The sequence below is a fragment of the Melospiza georgiana genome, chromosome 4 (assembly GCF_028018845.1).
Source record: "Melospiza georgiana isolate bMelGeo1 chromosome 4, bMelGeo1.pri, whole genome shotgun sequence".
Classification (NCBI taxonomy): domain Eukaryota; kingdom Metazoa; phylum Chordata; class Aves; order Passeriformes; family Passerellidae; genus Melospiza; species Melospiza georgiana.
In genome coordinates this window covers 74,808,156-74,825,266 of record NC_080433.1, presented here as the reverse complement: position 1 = coordinate 74,825,266, position 17,111 = coordinate 74,808,156, and the positions used below count along the sequence as shown (strand labels likewise).

The 17,111-nt window shown below is 42.3% G+C and overlaps 1 protein-coding gene across 18 annotated transcripts in view; it reads right to left on the bottom strand.

Moving 5' to 3' along the window:
* The window catches only part of SOX5 (SRY-box transcription factor 5), a 597,965-nt gene that overhangs the window by 79,013 nt on the left and 501,841 nt on the right, over positions 1-17,111 (bottom strand). For 15 of the 18 annotated variants that reach the window (XM_058022190.1, XM_058022194.1, XM_058022195.1 and 12 more), the window contains 2 exons: positions 12,971-13,094; positions 442-527 (listed from right to left, as the gene is read on the bottom strand). In XM_058022190.1, the coding sequence (XP_057878173.1) occupies positions 442-527; positions 12,971-13,094 (210 nt within the window). The remainder of the gene's footprint in view (positions 1-441; positions 528-12,970; positions 13,095-17,111) is intronic. The other 3 variants (XM_058022186.1, XM_058022200.1, XM_058022202.1) reach the window with 1 other exon arrangement.

Here is a 17,111-nt window from a genome sequence, read left to right as displayed (position 1 = left end):
CATTGAAATAACTGCTATTACTAGCATTGCATTTTACTAGATACCAATTATGGAACTGTTCTTATCTCAGTCCCCAGGTTTTACCTTGTATTTCCCAATTCCCACTTTTGGGAAACCAGAGAGCGGCTGGGGAGCACTGAGCTGTTGTCTGGGGTTAAACCACACCAGCAAGAAAAGCAAACGTCCTGCTATGAGGAAACTCAAAGTACAAACCTAAAGGCAGTTAACTTGGAAACAGGGACACAAAAAACCAACAAAAACTTGCAGCAAGGTGAGAGGACAACGTGTTATCACTTGATGACTCCTCTGCTCAAGATGCAAATTCCGTGCGCGGAGAGCAGCCCGCAGACCCCTGCTCATTGCGCTGCGTTGCACAGGAAAGGAAAAGTGCTTTTCATATTTACTTAACCTCTGCCTCCCCTGCATTGAGCCGGGACTTACCTGCAGTTGGAGAGGGCCTAAGCCCGGCGTTGCTGCGGCAGCAGCTGCCATGGTAGTTGGGATCAGCTGAACGGGGTAGGGGTCACCTAAGTAAGAGAATAATAGAGGCGTCAGCACCTTTTATCCGCTCTCCACCTGCAAATTAAAGTCCTGCATTCACTCCTTCCAAAAGCCTTCCTTTGTGTGCCTTGTTGAGGCCTAATGAAAAGCTCTATTGTGCAGCCTTTTACTAACACTCTTTTCACAATTCTGGCTGGGAGAGGAATGTGAATAAAAGGCACAAGCAATTAAGGCGGAAACCTCATCCTTTTTCATGATGTATTTAGGGAAATGGAAAAAAAAAAAAGTGCACATTGATCAGAAGGCTGCACTTCAAAAAAAGGAAAGAAAGAAGATGGGGGTGGAGGAGAAGAAAAGGAAAACAGTACAACCTTGATAAGATCACAGCATTAGAAGGGAACAAATTTACAAGCTTGTCCAAAATATGAAGTTAACTAAACTCCGCTCACTGTTAGCAAACTGAGCCTCACGCAGAGCAGAAATGGCACTCAATTGAACACTGTTTTCTTTCAGGGGAGGAAAAAAAAATCTCACTTCAGTGGCAGGGTTTGATCCTGCAACAGGAAAAAGCACGTGAAGCTAAGGAAACCAGATACCAGCCTTTGAAATCCCTGCACCAACTCCACTTCATGGCTTGAGATTCCATTTTGCTTCTGAAGGAAAACTACTTCAACTTTTAGTAAGAACCGCATTGTGCCTAATGAGATAAAGGGAGCCAGTAAAGGCTTTAAGAAAAATTGCAGGCATTTATAAAGGAAAATTACCTGAAATGGCAAAAAATTGAGATGGAGACCAGCTCGTTTTAATGATATGGAGAGCTCACTTCTGGTCAACTCTAACACTTCTGATATGTTAAAATAAACTTCATACTGCCCCATCCACAAAACTATGAAGAAAACTAGCAAAAATAATAAGAAATGTTACACACATTATATTGGTTCTTCAAGTTATAAAGTGTTTTAATGCTTTCCACCCAAATAAGGCTCACTAGAGCATTTCTGTATGTCCCTATGTCCTGATTTCTGTTGCACAAAAATACACTACAGAAGACTACGGAAAAAGCAGAACACTCTATCAGGAAAATCTACCTAAATGTTGCTGTACATGTCATTAAAAAGACATATTAAAAGTTTTCCCCTTTATTGTGCTTTTTTGAAAGAACTGGGCAAAAAAATACAAAAAGACAATTAAGGACGTAATGCAGGGTGTTCTGTGAAATCATTAATAATTATTATTGAACTAAAGTTTCAAATGTTATCAAGCCTTAGTTACAGGAAACAAAGGGAAATAAATCTATGTAATGTAATTTTTTTTTAATGTTAGAAATAAGCTGTGTTGGTTGTACACACATTCAGGTAAGTGGCTAATGTTTATTTTCCCTTTTTGTAATGCAACCTTCTTCAGTTAGACTTTGTCATTCAAGGATTTTGATCTCCTCCTGTTAAGAATCAAACACCACCACTTCCAGTAATGGAGGACCAGCAGCAACTGGGCTGGCAAAGCATCTTATCAGATATTTAACTTAAATAAATGTGCCTGTTTATATTTAAGAGCACCTTAAGTAATGCTTTGTTGCCTGAAGCCACTCAGGGCTGGCCAGCCAAGCAATGCAAGCCAAAATGTCCACAGGCATCCCCATTCCCAAGGGTCTCTGCCACAACAATTCCATTTATTTATTTGTCAGTGGGCAGCAGATTTCCTGAGGACTGAATCAAAACCTTTCTGAGCTGGCATTTTCTGCAGAGCTACCTTGTGACCTGAGCAGTGGCCCCAGACACGTGAAGGCACAGAGAAAAGGGAAGAGTGGCCAGAGAATCAGGGACAAAGGTGTTCTGCTGCTCCCACAGCACCCCAGAATGAGCTCAGCATCATTCCAAAACTCCCTCCTAAAGAGGACGTTCTGATCAAAAACCGCCATGGAAGAAAATAAAATTTTTAGTTTTTCAACTGACAAAAAGAAGGAATGAGGGAAATTGTCTCAGTAGGATGCTGATTCTTACAGCCCATTAAATTTCTAGTTCTGAATGATTTGTATTAAAACACAGATATTAAAAGATCAAACTTGCATGCACTCTCCCACGTTCCTCTCCACACACAGCCTCAGTCCATCATGCCAATTCCTAAATCCCACTATTCCCACCAACAGCCCAGTGGAAGAGCCAGGACTAAAGACCCAGGGAAGGTTCTGGAACTCCATCCATGAAGCACTCAGACACCGACACAGTGCAGGAGCACCTGCCAGCCCCCAGAATACCAGCAAAGAGCTCAGCTCTTGTCTGATAAATACACATTTTCTGCTGTCGCTCTAGAACATGCTGCATCTTCCATTGCATCCTTAAATTTATTCCCATATCAGAGTGAATTTATTGACTAAACTGTTTTAGCTAACTCTGAAATTTGGGAAATGCATGTCTTAACTATTACATTAAATCTTATTTTTAGATGTAAGAAACAGCTGCATTTTTTTCCCAAGCTCTAGGAGCATTTCAGGAATGTGAGACAAGACAGGCAGTTCTCAGAAATGGGCATTTCCCAAGCCACTCACAAGTCTGTAACTCTGAAAACACCAATAAAACCTCAAACAACCATATTACATTCCCATTTCCAAAATTCATTATTAATCAAATGCATGCAGGCAGGAGCATCTTTCAGCCACAAAAAAAACATTTTGTGCATTCACTTCATGTTCCAAACTACCTCTCTTGTTATGTGTGGACTTTTTGCACAAACAAAGCAGCAGAGAGAAGTTTTATTGTTGTTTTCCTTTAGTAGGCCATATGGTAAAACACGGGGCAGATCAAAGGCTGCGATTTTTATGGTGACAACAAGGTAAAATTCATTTCATTAGCTGGTGCATTATTGCCTAATACATAATTATTTCCCAGCTAGCTGGTGACATCACTTTGAAGAGCAGAACTCTTCAGGGCTGGCTGCATAAAGAGAACCCAGATTTGTGCACTGGAGATGCAGAAGGGAAGGGGAAATGCCAGCCTGGGGGAGCTGAGGGGGGACAATTCATGGGGAATATCAGAATATAGAGGAATCTTAGTGGTGCCCACTGTGGGCAGTGCCAGAGCACGAGGCTGAGTCCTCAGGTCTGTGCCAATACTTGATTTCTCTCTCTATCCTTCTTGTGGTCCATCTTCCACAAACATACCCAGAACCTCCTTCCTGATAATTTATGCACTGCAACTTCTTTCAATTCCAAATCACACCTTCATCCTTGCCCAAAATAATCCTCCAAGATCTTGCTTACAAGAGGATTTTCCATGAAGCACATTCACTCCCAAACCACTCTTTGTATGAACTCTCCTGTGATCCTCCCTGAAAACCCTTTTCTGCAGGAGTTAGGCTGAGGTTCAGAGCCAAGGGGACATCCTGTTCCAGCATACAAAATCACAAAATAATAATTCCTGTGTTTAGGAACTGCATTTTCAGCTGACTGGCCACCAGCTCACAGGTATGAAATCATTCTGTACTTGTGGAAATACAACAATGCCTCTAAAACCATTTATATGTTTTGCAAAATTTTATCAAAGGAGTTTTTAAAGTTAAAAAACATTAGGAGTTTTTTTTTAAAGTGAAAATAAAGCATAAGAGTTAACATGATGTCTGTTGCACCATTCACCAAAACCCTGAAGATGTTTTTTGTATTCCTTTTTCTGTCACTCATCTCATTTATTCTCCTTCATGCTGTAATCCCCCCTAGTGTCTTGTCTTGTCTCCTGACAGGCTGCAAGCTCTTCAGAGCAGGCACAATTGTCTTACTTGCTATATAAATCAAGTTACATGCTAATGTTAAATTATAATGTTTTGACAGGATTTTAAAGTTGAACCTGATTATATGAAACAATAGAACACTGATTTTTTTTTCCCCTGAAATTTTCTTCTCTTAAAAGAAGGATACCAGAAGAGGAGAAGTAGGGCATTTATTGCCTGTGATTTTTTAAAAACTCATTGCTTTTCTCCTTCCTATCTTTCAGGGACAGCAAATGAAAAAAAGTTGGAGACCGTGGAAGAAGAGAAAAGAAAACAGTGTAAAGAATATGAAGGGTACAAAACAAAACCTAACTCCTAAATTATATTTTCCAAGACCTGCATGCTAAACTAAATTCCATGAAAAATACCAAAATAACTGTTTTCTTACAGTACATTCTGTTGACTGAAAAGGAATGCTATGTTCTCTTCCCCCCATTTTTGACAAATTCTAGAAAAAGCCACAATAATTTTACACTCCATTTATCACTTAAGTGCATTTATAATGAATAATCACAGCTGATGGCCAGCTGACAGGTAAGGCACTGCATTTCCTCTCCCCACTCATTTATTATCAGCCTCATTTTCCTCTCATCCTCTTGGTGAGATGGTGGACATGCACAAAAAGGAATGGGAAGACAGGAGCAGTGCTCCCTGACTCATGGATTTAAATTAATAAGAAAAAGAGTATGAAGAAGACACCACCAGTGGCTTCCAAAAGGAAATGCCAGCTGGTTCAGACGTGCCCCACAAGGACAGCCAGATGTGGAGAGCTGTGCAAACAGCTGCACTCTGTCCTTGGTGCTTGTGAAGCTGAGTAAAGCCCCGAGTGGTCTGAGCCCATCTCCTTGAGGACCCTGCCTGAAGCACGAGGGTGCACTGCAAGCCTTCAGACACCCCTGCCAACCAGAACCATCCATGATTGCAGGATACACATTTTTTAATGTTTTTCTATACGTATGGAATAAATTACACTTATTCAGAAACTGCAGCTTCCAAGGAAAGCCAAAGTATTTCCACAAAGGTTTGTACATGCTCATGAATTAAAAAATCATGGACTTTATTCCGTTGCCCAGCTATGGATAATGGTGAAGCACCAGACATTGTTCATGGCCTGGGAACTGAGCTGGAACTCCCAGCCTGTTTTACAGGTCCCCACTGTTCTGCCTGAGCTTTGTTGTCACTGGAATTGTGAGGAGAAGCCACACAGAGATGGGGAGCTGTGCAACTCTTCCATTCAGAAACAGCCTTCAGTTGTGCTCTATTCTGCATCCCTGCCTCCTTCCACGTCTGCAACCCCACAGAGCCATCACATCCCCATGGATGCTGGGAGGCAGAGCTGGCACTAAAACCTGCTCCTCCTTGCTGTGCCTATCCACAGTGCTCCATCCACATCACAGTGTCTGTCTACACTGCTCCAGTGTCTGTCCACACTGCTCCATCCACATCACAATGTCTATCCACACTGCTCCATCCACATTACAGTGTCTGTCCACACTGCTCCATCCACATTACAGTGTCTGTCCACAGTGCTCCATCCACATCACAGTGTCTATCCACACTGCTCCATCCACATGACAGTGCCTGTCCACACTGCTCCATCCACAATATAGTGTCAAACCACACTGCTCCATCCACCTCACAGTGTCTATCCACACTGCTCCATCCACCTCACAGTGTCTGTCCACACTGCTCCATCCACATTACAGTGTCTATCCACAGTGCTCCATCCACATTACAGTGTCTGTCCACACTGCTCCATCCACATTACAGTGTCTATCCACAGTGCTCCATCCACATTACAGTGTCTGTCCACACTGCTCCATCCACATTACAGTGTCTATCCACAGTGCTCCATCCACATTACAGTGTCTGTCTACACTGCTCCAGTGTCTGGCAACACTGCTCCATCCACATTACAGTGTCTGTCCACACTGCTCCATCCATATTACAGTGTCTGTCCACAGTGCTCCATCCACATGACAGTGCCTGTCCACACTGCTCCATCCACATTATAGTGTCAAACCACACTGCTCCATCCACATTAAAGTGTCTATCCACAATACCCCATCCACATCACAATGTCTATTCACACTGCTCTATCCACATTACAGTGTCTGTCCACACTGCTCTATCCACCTCACAATGTCTATCCACAATGCTCCATCCACATCACAATGTCTGTCCACACTGCTCCATCCACATTACAGTGTCTGTCCACCTTGCTCCATCCACATTACAGTGTCTATCCACCTTGCTCCATCCACATTACAGTGTCTATCCACACTGCTCCATCCACATTACAGTGTCTATCCACACTGCTCCATCCACATTACAGCATCTGTCCACACTGCTCTTCCCCATCCTGGGGGAATACGAGGCTTGGGTCAAATGCTCATCCCTGTCCAAGGCATGAACAGCAGCCCTGGAAGATGACCACCATCTATCTTCATAAAGGATCTACATTATGTGGTCTTCACAGCACACAGCTTCTGTTTTTGCCTTCAATGTCAATATTTTTGCCATGTGATTTGGTGGTTGTCATGACCTGCATGTCAGCTGACACAGCTAAATCAGAAATTAGCACTCAAGTCTCTTTGGAAGACAGAAACACAGACACAGAGCACAAGCAGAATTGCGAGACAGTCCACATGATACTCCATTAAACATGAAACATGTGACTGACTGAAAAACAGGGGCACATCAGCAATTTTCCCTGAGGAACTTTATGGTATTTAACTCCTAAACATTAATTTTATTGTATTATGTGAGGAGCCAATTAACTGAGAGCTCCACTTTTATCAGATATCAGAACTATTGTTCAGAACATAGATGAATGGTAAATTCAGCATATTTCAGTTTTGTTAGGCTTGACTTGTTCACCTCTCATATTCTGCCAATTTTAAGAAGTAATCAGATATTTCATCAATAAATTTCTGTGAATTACTTTGAACACCTCCAGCAGCAACAAGCCGATATGTAAGACATATAAAATGTGCCTATTGTATATTCAGATCTCCCCCCCAGTTGGATAGGGTTGAAATAGTGATTAAAGTGGTTTCAAAAAAACCTTGTGTTGATGACATCTGACTGCAAACAAAATATGATTTGTTACAACAAATTATCCACAGGGCACAGGACAAATGGGCAAAGAAAAACAATTCTTGTTTCCAAAATCTGTCATATCACCATAAAAATAACACAGGTATCAGCAAATAAAAGGCTCCCTGAGAATTTGCCAATAACCTGGAAAATGTACTTGGGGTAAATCCCATTTCTGGAAACACAGACTTGGCAACTATTGCTTCCCAAGAAAAGAAAACAAATCCTAAAAACCTCCAAATAACTCAGTTTCTTGCACACATTAGTTTAGAATACAAGGTGAGTTGCTCTTCATCTTCTACACAAGAAACTCTGTGGAATTCAACAGCTTCAGTCATCCTAAAAAGCTGCAGGACTGACAGAACACACCACACTGCTTTAGGCACAGGTCAACATGTCCTTCCCTTTTAGCATGGTGACCAAATTTTTTAAGAAATGTTGGAGTGCAGTTTCCTAAATTAATCCTACTCAGCATCACTAATCAGAAAAGACCCATCAAAATTTATATGTGCATTAATGAAAGGATCACACAGACCCATACATGTGTGCATTAATAAAAGGATCATACAGATCCATGTGTGCATTAATAAAAGGATCATACAGAGCTGTACATGTGTGCATTAAGAAAAGGATCATACTACCTACAAATGATGGAGCAGCTTGCTCAGAGGCAGAACTAAGCAGTTTTTAAAGGGCACAATACAAAACTTCTTCTCTTCTATCACTTGCACCATTTTTATGCTTCCAAAGCACTTCTCAAATATTAATTAGCTCTAAATAAATTCTAATTATTTCTAAGAGTGGCCCTAGCAGATCTGTATCATCTGGTGTGAAATCTGACTTCAGCGAAGTCAACAGCAACAGCTCCTGAGACCTCAGCAGAGCTGACATTTCCCTTGCCATTGCTGAAATGTGGGCCTGTGTCTATTATCTGCTGAGTGCCACAAGGAGGGCTGAACCAGCAGCAGCAGCCAGTGACAGGGTGTGGGATGGGAAGGAAAGAAGGGTTCAATGACCTGAGCCAGTGTGGGGAGCCCAGATGTGGGAGCAGCTTTGGGAAATGCAGCAATCAGACTCTGTTCGATTTCAGCATCAGCTGAAAAGGAAGGTGCTCACCTGCTGCTACAACCAGTTTAAATAGCTGGGATACTGGGTCAACTCCTCAAATCTGCTCATGCTGCCAATCGTGAACTCATTTACAATAACCTTGAAACATCAGCCCTTTGGAAAAAGATTTGCCCTATATATCTATCTAAAAATTACACATTAGGTGTATCATAAAATACATATAAAGAGGTGTGCATGAAAAACTCAAAAACCTTAAATTTCAAATAGCACACCTTACGTTAATAACTAAATACAGGGCAAGTTAGTATGTAATCAGTATCTACCTTGCTAACTGTGGATTATTTAGCCCATCACATACTGCCAACTTTTTTTTCCTCAAAAGAAAAAGTACTTCAGTTGTAAATAATAATATTAAATATTTTATATATGCAATTATATCTAGGTATGGAGGTTAAAAATTAACTGGAAGCAGAGAATATGAATCTTTTTCTCAAATAGAAATGTAATCCTAATAGAAGTTCCTCCCTTCATCCCTGCCAACTTTACCACCACACAATATGCCATAGAGAAAAGAGGGGAAGTGTCAACTTGTGTAAATTGTCCCTTATGTAATGCAAACCATCTGTTTAAAAAAACAAAACAAAATGAAAACCCAAGCCACTCCCAAGCATGATCTGCTATGGGGAAAAAGAAAGAAAAGGAAATGCAGTACATCAAATTGAAAGCCAAAGACCATGACCTGCCATGTAACCACAGAGAAAATATTTACCCCTCTCCTCCCTTTATTTACCCAATTTTGAAAAATATTTGGAAAAGCATAATTGAATCATTTGCTCTGCACATAATAGAGACTGATACTGCTGGATTCTTTTGAGCATTTCATCTCTCTAGAATGTTTTCCATCAGGCTGGAACCCAGCAGAGAAAAACTCTTTGTTTCCAACAGCCCATCTCAGAGTGATGCCACCACTGGGTGAGAAGGTCCCTGGGTGCTCAGTCACTGCAACCTGGCAAAGGATGGGGATAAAGTATCGGTGTATTCTGCCCTCCCTTGGGTGTCTGCCATGAAAGGAGTCCAAAGGGACCACTGCTATCAACTGTTGTGATTATTTTTGTGTTCTCTTCAGTCTAAATGCTCAGAAAACAGTTTGTGTAGAGAAAGCAGCGCTCTTCTCTTCCATCCCCTGTCTGGTGAGTGATGAGTCCTTTGGTAAGCACTGCCTGAGGAGCCCACTTTTCATTCTGGAATCACTGGGGACTCACATTTCACCCTCTCTGGGGAGGCACAGGTGGGTCAGAAAGCACTGAATGAGTTAAATTAGCACAAATGTCCCTCTGAATGTGTCTCCAAAGCCAAGGAGCTCTGCACCACTAGCTACTTATGAAAATATTGGTTGTTGCAATAATGATCTCTTCCCTCTCCCCCAAATTTTCAAATCTCACTTTTTTTTGAGGAAAAGTATGTGAAAACTTTCATAGCTTTTTGTTCTTTGTGACTGGAACTGAATAGTCACGTGGAGTTTTTTATCATTCCTATCTGCAAGTTGTTAATGCTAATAAATAACAGAGTCATCACTAGAGAATTTCCATCAATCAGCCACAGAAAACAATTCTGAAAAATGAAATCAGTCCAGAAGGAAGGGCAGATTTTCCAAAAGGACTGGGAAGATGTGGAAGTGAGATCCATTTTTGTCAGGCACAGACACTGATTTTAAATCCCAGAAGGGCAGTCATGTACAGAAGATGCTTGGTGGGGTCTTTGGAAGCTCCTAGGAGGGCTTTGCTCCCAAAAGCAAACTCAGTGAAAATCAGGCATTTCACCCAGCCAGAAGCTGAGCAAATTGATCTGCTGGAATTTCTCTGTTGCAGCTCAATGCTGGTGCTGCAACCCACTGCAGCTCAGTTCAAGCCAGCACAGGTGGCTGCACTGAAGTTTGCAGTACAAGAATCTGGTCGATACCCCTAAGGCTCAGATCCCAGTGCCTTTGTCACTCTCAAGAGGGAGGTTTAGGCTCCTAAATGACTCAGGTGGTGCTTAACAAAATTGTACCCAAAGCTCTCTGCCTTACAGACTTTGCCAAGTGGACTGACACACAGTAGGGTAAGCAAAAAATTGGGAGAAACAGTTGTAGTGGTCTGTCAAAGCCATGACTTGATGTGAACATATCGTGGATTGAAGGCAGCTAGGTGGAGCTTTCCAGATGTGGCTAAATGTGAGGTTTTGTTTACTCCAGATGCTGAGTGAAAGGAAGAAACCCTTTGGACTACTGATCACTTCTCCTCAGCCAAACATGCCAGGCAAGCACCAAACACAGAGCTGCCTTTTTCCACTGGCTCCTGCTCAGCCCTGCAGCTTGGCACGCTGCTCATCCAAGCCTCACTGCCAGAAGCAGCACAAACTTTGCTCTTTTTGCCTTTCCATTCTCAGGGTTACACAAACAACACCTAACGCCACATCTATTTCACAGATGTGAGGAACTACAGGACTATGGTGGACTTAATACTTCATAGATGGGAGGAACTACAGGACTATGATGGAGTTAGTATTTCATGGATGTGAGGAACTACAGGACTATGGTGGAGTTAGTATTTCATGGATGTGAGGAACTAAGGGACTGTGATGGAGTTAGTATTCCATAGATGTGAGGAACTACAGGACTATCATGGAGTTATTATTCCAAAGATGTGAGGAACCACAGGATTATCATGGAATTAATATTCCATAGATGTGAGGAACTACAGGATTATCATGAATTAAGTATTCCATAGATGTGAGGAACTGCAGGACCATCATGGAGTTATTATTCCATAGATGTGAGGAATTGCAGGACCATCATGGAGTTGATATTCCACAGATGTGAGGAACTGCAGGACCATCATGGAGTTCATGTGCACACAGTACAAAGAAAGGAAAAACCACCTCAGCTCCTTTTAGCCAAGCTGGACCTGACTAACATGGAAACAATATCATCTGCCAGACCTGTCTAACAGTGTGCTTTGCTGACCTTTTCCAGACCCACAGTGATGGCAGCACTCACATTCAGCGTGGCTCTCAGCTGCACATTCTGCAGCGTGAATCACTGAGAGGCTGAGTGTGTGAAATCACTGGAAGAACTGAATGAGACCATGTTTTGGCACTGCAGCTCTGAGGGATGGGAAGTGTTTGGAACAGTATTTGCAACAGTGGTCCCAGTCTGTAAAATATCAGGAAAAGGTGTTAGTGGCCAAAGAAACTGAGTTAGTGTTCAAGTACTTGCCTGTGATGTTCAGAAGCTGAGAGAAATCTGAAATTGTGGGCTAAGCCAGCTTAACTAAAGAAATCTTTTTATGTTCTAAGTTTACCAAAAATGCAGCAGTGGCAAGTGCTGAGTAACTCAAACCAACTGATGAATTAATGAGTCAGTCAAGGATACAGATGGGTACAGTGACATGGACACAACAAACACCCAAAGCAGAGACAGAGAAGGGTGGAACAAGAAAGTCCTGGATAACTCCATAGAAAACTGATGCAGAAGAGTTCTACAAGTGCATGAAAACAAGTCTGTGAAATTCATGCTCTAGCTAAGTTTATTCACAGAAATAAAGTTCCTTCATTATTTCTTAACTTGGACTTATCCTCATCATGTTGACAGGAAGATGAAATCCTATAGAAGGCCTAAATAAAATATAAAAAAAATCTGCAGAATGCAGAGAACAATACAAATCTTTCGAAGATTAAAACAAGTAAATGCTATATTTTTAAGTGTTAGGCTCTCACAAATATCCTCAGAGTTTGTGTTAGTCCATCAAACTGAAAGGCATATGCTATCTTTGATCTCTGTGCAGAGCCTCCGTTGAGATTAATGTGAGCTCTGTGTGAAGAAAGAGACTAGAATAGGCCCTCAGTTCACAAATAGCAAGCAGTCTGCTCCAGGAAAAAACATGTTTTCTTACAACAGTGTTGAAATCTATTGGGAAGTTTCAAATAGCTTCTCTTCAGATGCAAGTTGTGGTCATGAGCATGTTCACTTGTCAGAAAGACCTGTCAGGGAGAAGGTGCACAAACGCAGCTCTTGTGTCAGATGTTTGGCTGTTGTGTAGGAACACATCCCTCATCCCTGACAGCCTTTTCTCATGCTGTAACAGCCAATGCCCTGCTCCTCACTCATCCCTGCGAGCTGATGGCTCTGTGCATGGACAGGGTGCTATTGCACACAGCCCGTGCCCTGCAGTGCCCACTCCAGGTAAAGGAACCCCCAGGAGCTGGGACAGGGTGCTATTGCACACAGCCTGAGCCCTGCAGTGCCCACTCCAGGTAAAGGAATCCCCCAGGAGCTGGGACAGGGTGCTATTTCACACAGCCCGTGCCCTGCAGTGCCCACTCCAGTAAAGGATTCCCCAGGAGCTGATGGCTCTGTGCATGGACAGGGTGCTATTTCACACAGCCCGTGCCCTGCAGTGCCCACTCCAGTAAAGGAACCCCCCAGGAGCTGGGACAGGGTGCTATTGCACACAGCCCGTGCCCTGCAGTGCCCACTCCAGGTAAAGGAACCCCCAGCACTTACTGCATCCCGCCTTGTAGCTGAAGCCAGGAGGAAGGAGGAATCCTTGCTGGGCAGCTGCTGCCAGGGTGCGCTGGTCTGGAGGGAACACGGGGATCATCAATGGAGGCAGCTGACCCTGGACCTGCTGAACAGAGAGCGACAATCAAACACACAGTTTGGGGGGGACAAGGTCTGTAATGTGCTTTCCTTCACTGCTGGTCTGAATTCACCTCTTCATGTTGGGGTGCTCCAGCAGCATCAGCTGTGGGGCTTCATCTTCATCACCAAACACTTCATGTGAATGACATGAACCCAAAATACACTGAAATGTTTCACTAAGGCATATCTACATCCCACTTAATTATTCCCCCCACAGCTCATGATGGCTCACTTATCTCTGGCTGTAGGGGGCTGCTTCCTTCTCTTTCACTGAACTGAGCAGCAGTATCTGTCTCAGACAGTAGCTCCCACCCCGACCAAGCCCAAACACAGAGACACCTCCTCAGAAAGGAGAAATAAGTGCACAAGTAGCACACAGCACAGCCAGTGCTATTTTCCTGCTCATACACGTGCACTCATTTGTACACGTGAAAAGATAAAGCCTCAAAAAAAGGCTGAGAGCCTTTACTCACAAATCAAACAGCCATGTCTGAAGAGTTAGGCGTTCAACTTTGCACAGCAACTCTACACAAGCATGCAAGTCAGGAAGTGGAAAATATTATATTGTAAGTGGATACTGCAGGGGACTAAAGCCATGCAGAAATTAGTCATCAAAGCTGGAAGTGGGCCATGGCACAACGTCTACTGCTGCTGCTTTTACCCTGTTCCGTTAATAGCTTCTATAATTGATAGCTGTCTCTGGATTTCACACAGATGAGAAACACAAAGTTTGCTGGGTTAAAATGCTGAATGACTAGTTTAAATTTAAACCCCCACTGCACTGACCAGATCAGTCACACTAGAAGGACTGATCCATTTTTAAGAGAGCTCATCCAGATTTTAATGGCGCTGTAAAGCTGAGGCATTGGAGGTGGAGATGTCTTTGAAAACTACAATTTATTTTGTGGTTTATGTAACTCAGAAAATCAGAGTATCAACAGAGAACCTCCTATGCTGAGGGGCACACAAAGGCGTCACTCTCTTCATTGCTGCCTGACAGAACTGGGAAAGAGAACTTGCCCCAGCCCCTGGCTGCCACTGCTCAGAACACACCACTTACACTTCATTCTATTTTCATTTATTCTCCTTGAAATCCAGGCCACGTCTTGGTTCACCCAACACCGTTACCAGGCAAAACAGTGATACAAAATTTGGGATTACCATCCCTTCTAATTTATACTGGAGCTGGCAACACCCCTGTGTGTGCTGACGGTGTCTGTATGGTCTGAAGCAGTTTTCAAGGATAGAGTTCAAGAGCACTGTTGACAGAAATTCTTGCAGTGAGAGATTAAGATTGAGCCTGAAACACAGAGTAGATGTAGCTCCACTCACTGAACCAGCTTGATCCATTTTTTGTTACTTCAATATTTGCCTTTCTATTCTGATCCTGTTAATTAGAAGGCATACATATTTTCAGCTGAATTACAGGATAAAACCCATACAAAATGTGATTTGTTCTCTATCTGCACAGATATCCTAGAGCTGTCCAATACCTGCCTTTTCTTCACGTGTTCATTTTTTGTTTGTTTTGTTTGAGGTTTTGTGGTGGTTTTTTTTTTTTGCCTTTTTTTTTTTTTTTTAAGACAAAGACAAAGTAACTGTATTCTTTTAGAACAAAAATGAACAGCCATGCGGAATTTTTGCATAGTACTCTTCTTCGGCAAAAAGCCACAGAACTTTTTTTTTTAAATGGTTTCCAAGGATGAAAGTGACTTTGCCAAGCGAAGAAGCTTCAAAACAGGACTCAAAAAACACTAATAGAAAGACAGATGGTTCTACTAAGTGCTTTGCTGCCAAAAAAAATGTTAAAAAAAAGTGAAAAAAATGGAGTGATGTTATTGAAGCTGACTGCAAAGTTCTCTGATGACTGCAAATACTCTTGTCCCACTACAAGTGTTAACTCTGCCTCCAGGGCTAATATAACTGAAGCACCACACACACACAAATTGTCATTGCCAAGCCCACAATGTAGCTTAAGTCTGCACTTGATTCCAAGTGACTGCCAAACACACGAGCAAAACACCACACTGAAAAATTCCCATTTAGGAAAACATTTACCAGGAAAATGCCCTTTCTTCCTAAATCTGACTGATGCATTTCATTTTTTTTTTCCCAAATTGCTGCTCCTCTTTAACTCTCCAAGGGGCCTTATAGCCCCTCATTTCAAATGACACAACCCTGTTTGCATTAGGGAGGTAAGAACTATGAGGTGGTGAGGATGGTTTGCCTGGATATAGAAATAACACAGTCAAAACAATGTGATTTTCATTCCAGGATGGAATGTATGGAGCAGCACTCATTTTCCCCTAAACACAAATAAATGCAAACATTCGTTCATTTTAATCCGATTACCTGACACAATATCTCACAAACTGTGGACTCTTCATTTTTATGGCTCATATAACTACTACATTTTAACTCATTATGTTTATTATTATTATTAACTGGAATTGCTAGGATACAACTGCCTCAAGTGGCATTGAATACAGGCCCTCCTTCTGAGTTTTACATCTAAGGTGTTTCCCTTTTTTTTTTTCTTTTCAAGGTATTACTACATCAGTTCAACCTCTCAAATGATTTTCATTATCAGTTAAATCTCTCAAATGTTTTTATAACCAGTTAAATCTCTCAAACATTTTTTATTTTTATTGGAAGCTTACATACCTTCCAATATTTTCTGGATTGTAACTTCTTGATACTGCATTTCTAATTTGAATATAATGGACTGCAAATCAGGGCTGTTTTCCAGGCCTTTCACTTTGTTCTGCTAAAGGGCATATGCCCATAAAAAGAAATACCTCTTCAACAATCTAATAATTCACACAGCTGTCAAGACTCTCCACTGGCCAGTCCCTCTATGTGTGACCTCTTCTCAGGTGTAACATCCTAAAGGAGACAACTGTATTTTAAATCCTCACAAAATTCCCACTGGATTTAATGAGCCACAATTTCGCCTTGTAACTTCTTACCTACTTTAGGATGCTATTCTGGAGGATACAGACACAATCCTCCAAGATTTTCCTGGTTTTCTATATTGTTATCACTGGGTTATCTGAGCACACTGTGAACCCCTCATTAATTTTTTCTCTCCTCTGCCCAGATATGTTTGGCCAGTGCCAAACCAGCACACCAGGAAACCTCCATAGCCACTGAAAATCCAAAAGAGAGCCCCCCCTGAAGAACTCAATGCAAAAATCAGTGTGAGCACATGACAAGCAACCCATAGTAAATTTACTGTCCAAGGGGGAAGCACCCACAGCTGCCTGCAGAGATTGCTGATTCTGGAAAGTGCCTCGATGTATCTTTATTTGTCCCAGTGCCTTTGGAAAGTGTGGCCCTAAATGGCTTACCATATCAAAGGGAATGGGTTGGCAAACCTGAGCCAATTCAAGCTGCTGAGGCCTGGGCCAGCATCTCCACAAATCTGCGCGTGTCCTTTAGGCCTGACCATAACAAATGCAAGCACACAGAGACACTGCATTCACCACCGTCACAGTGAATACCTCCAGGACTCTCAGCTTCGCTATAACTGTAGTATTTCCACCTCAGTTCTGCTCCCCTGTCCCCTTTTAGGAACATACTATGGTTACCACAGCTACCTAAGCACCAGGCAGCATGTTTTTAACAGTTACCCCCACTGTTTGTTACTAGCTCCTGCTGCGACTTCCACAAATTTAGATTGCAAACACTTGACAACTACAGTTCTATTTTCTGTAAAAAGTCATGTGTGCCGTGGGTCACTATGTAAATAGCTACACAGGGAAAGCAGCTTAAAGGAACATTAAGATGGCAAAGTTGGACATTTGTGGCTCAGAGAATGCCAGGATCAGGGAAACGTGCGTGACCTTATTTTGGTTCTTCATTGCCCCTGCATCCAGACAGAATCCTTAAAGTTCAGGGTTTCCCCTCCACATGACTCTTAATCTAGAAGGTTTATCCCATTTCTCAAGTCACATAAATCCATACTTTCAGCAAACCTAAGCCCCTAAAATAGCAGCTGCTA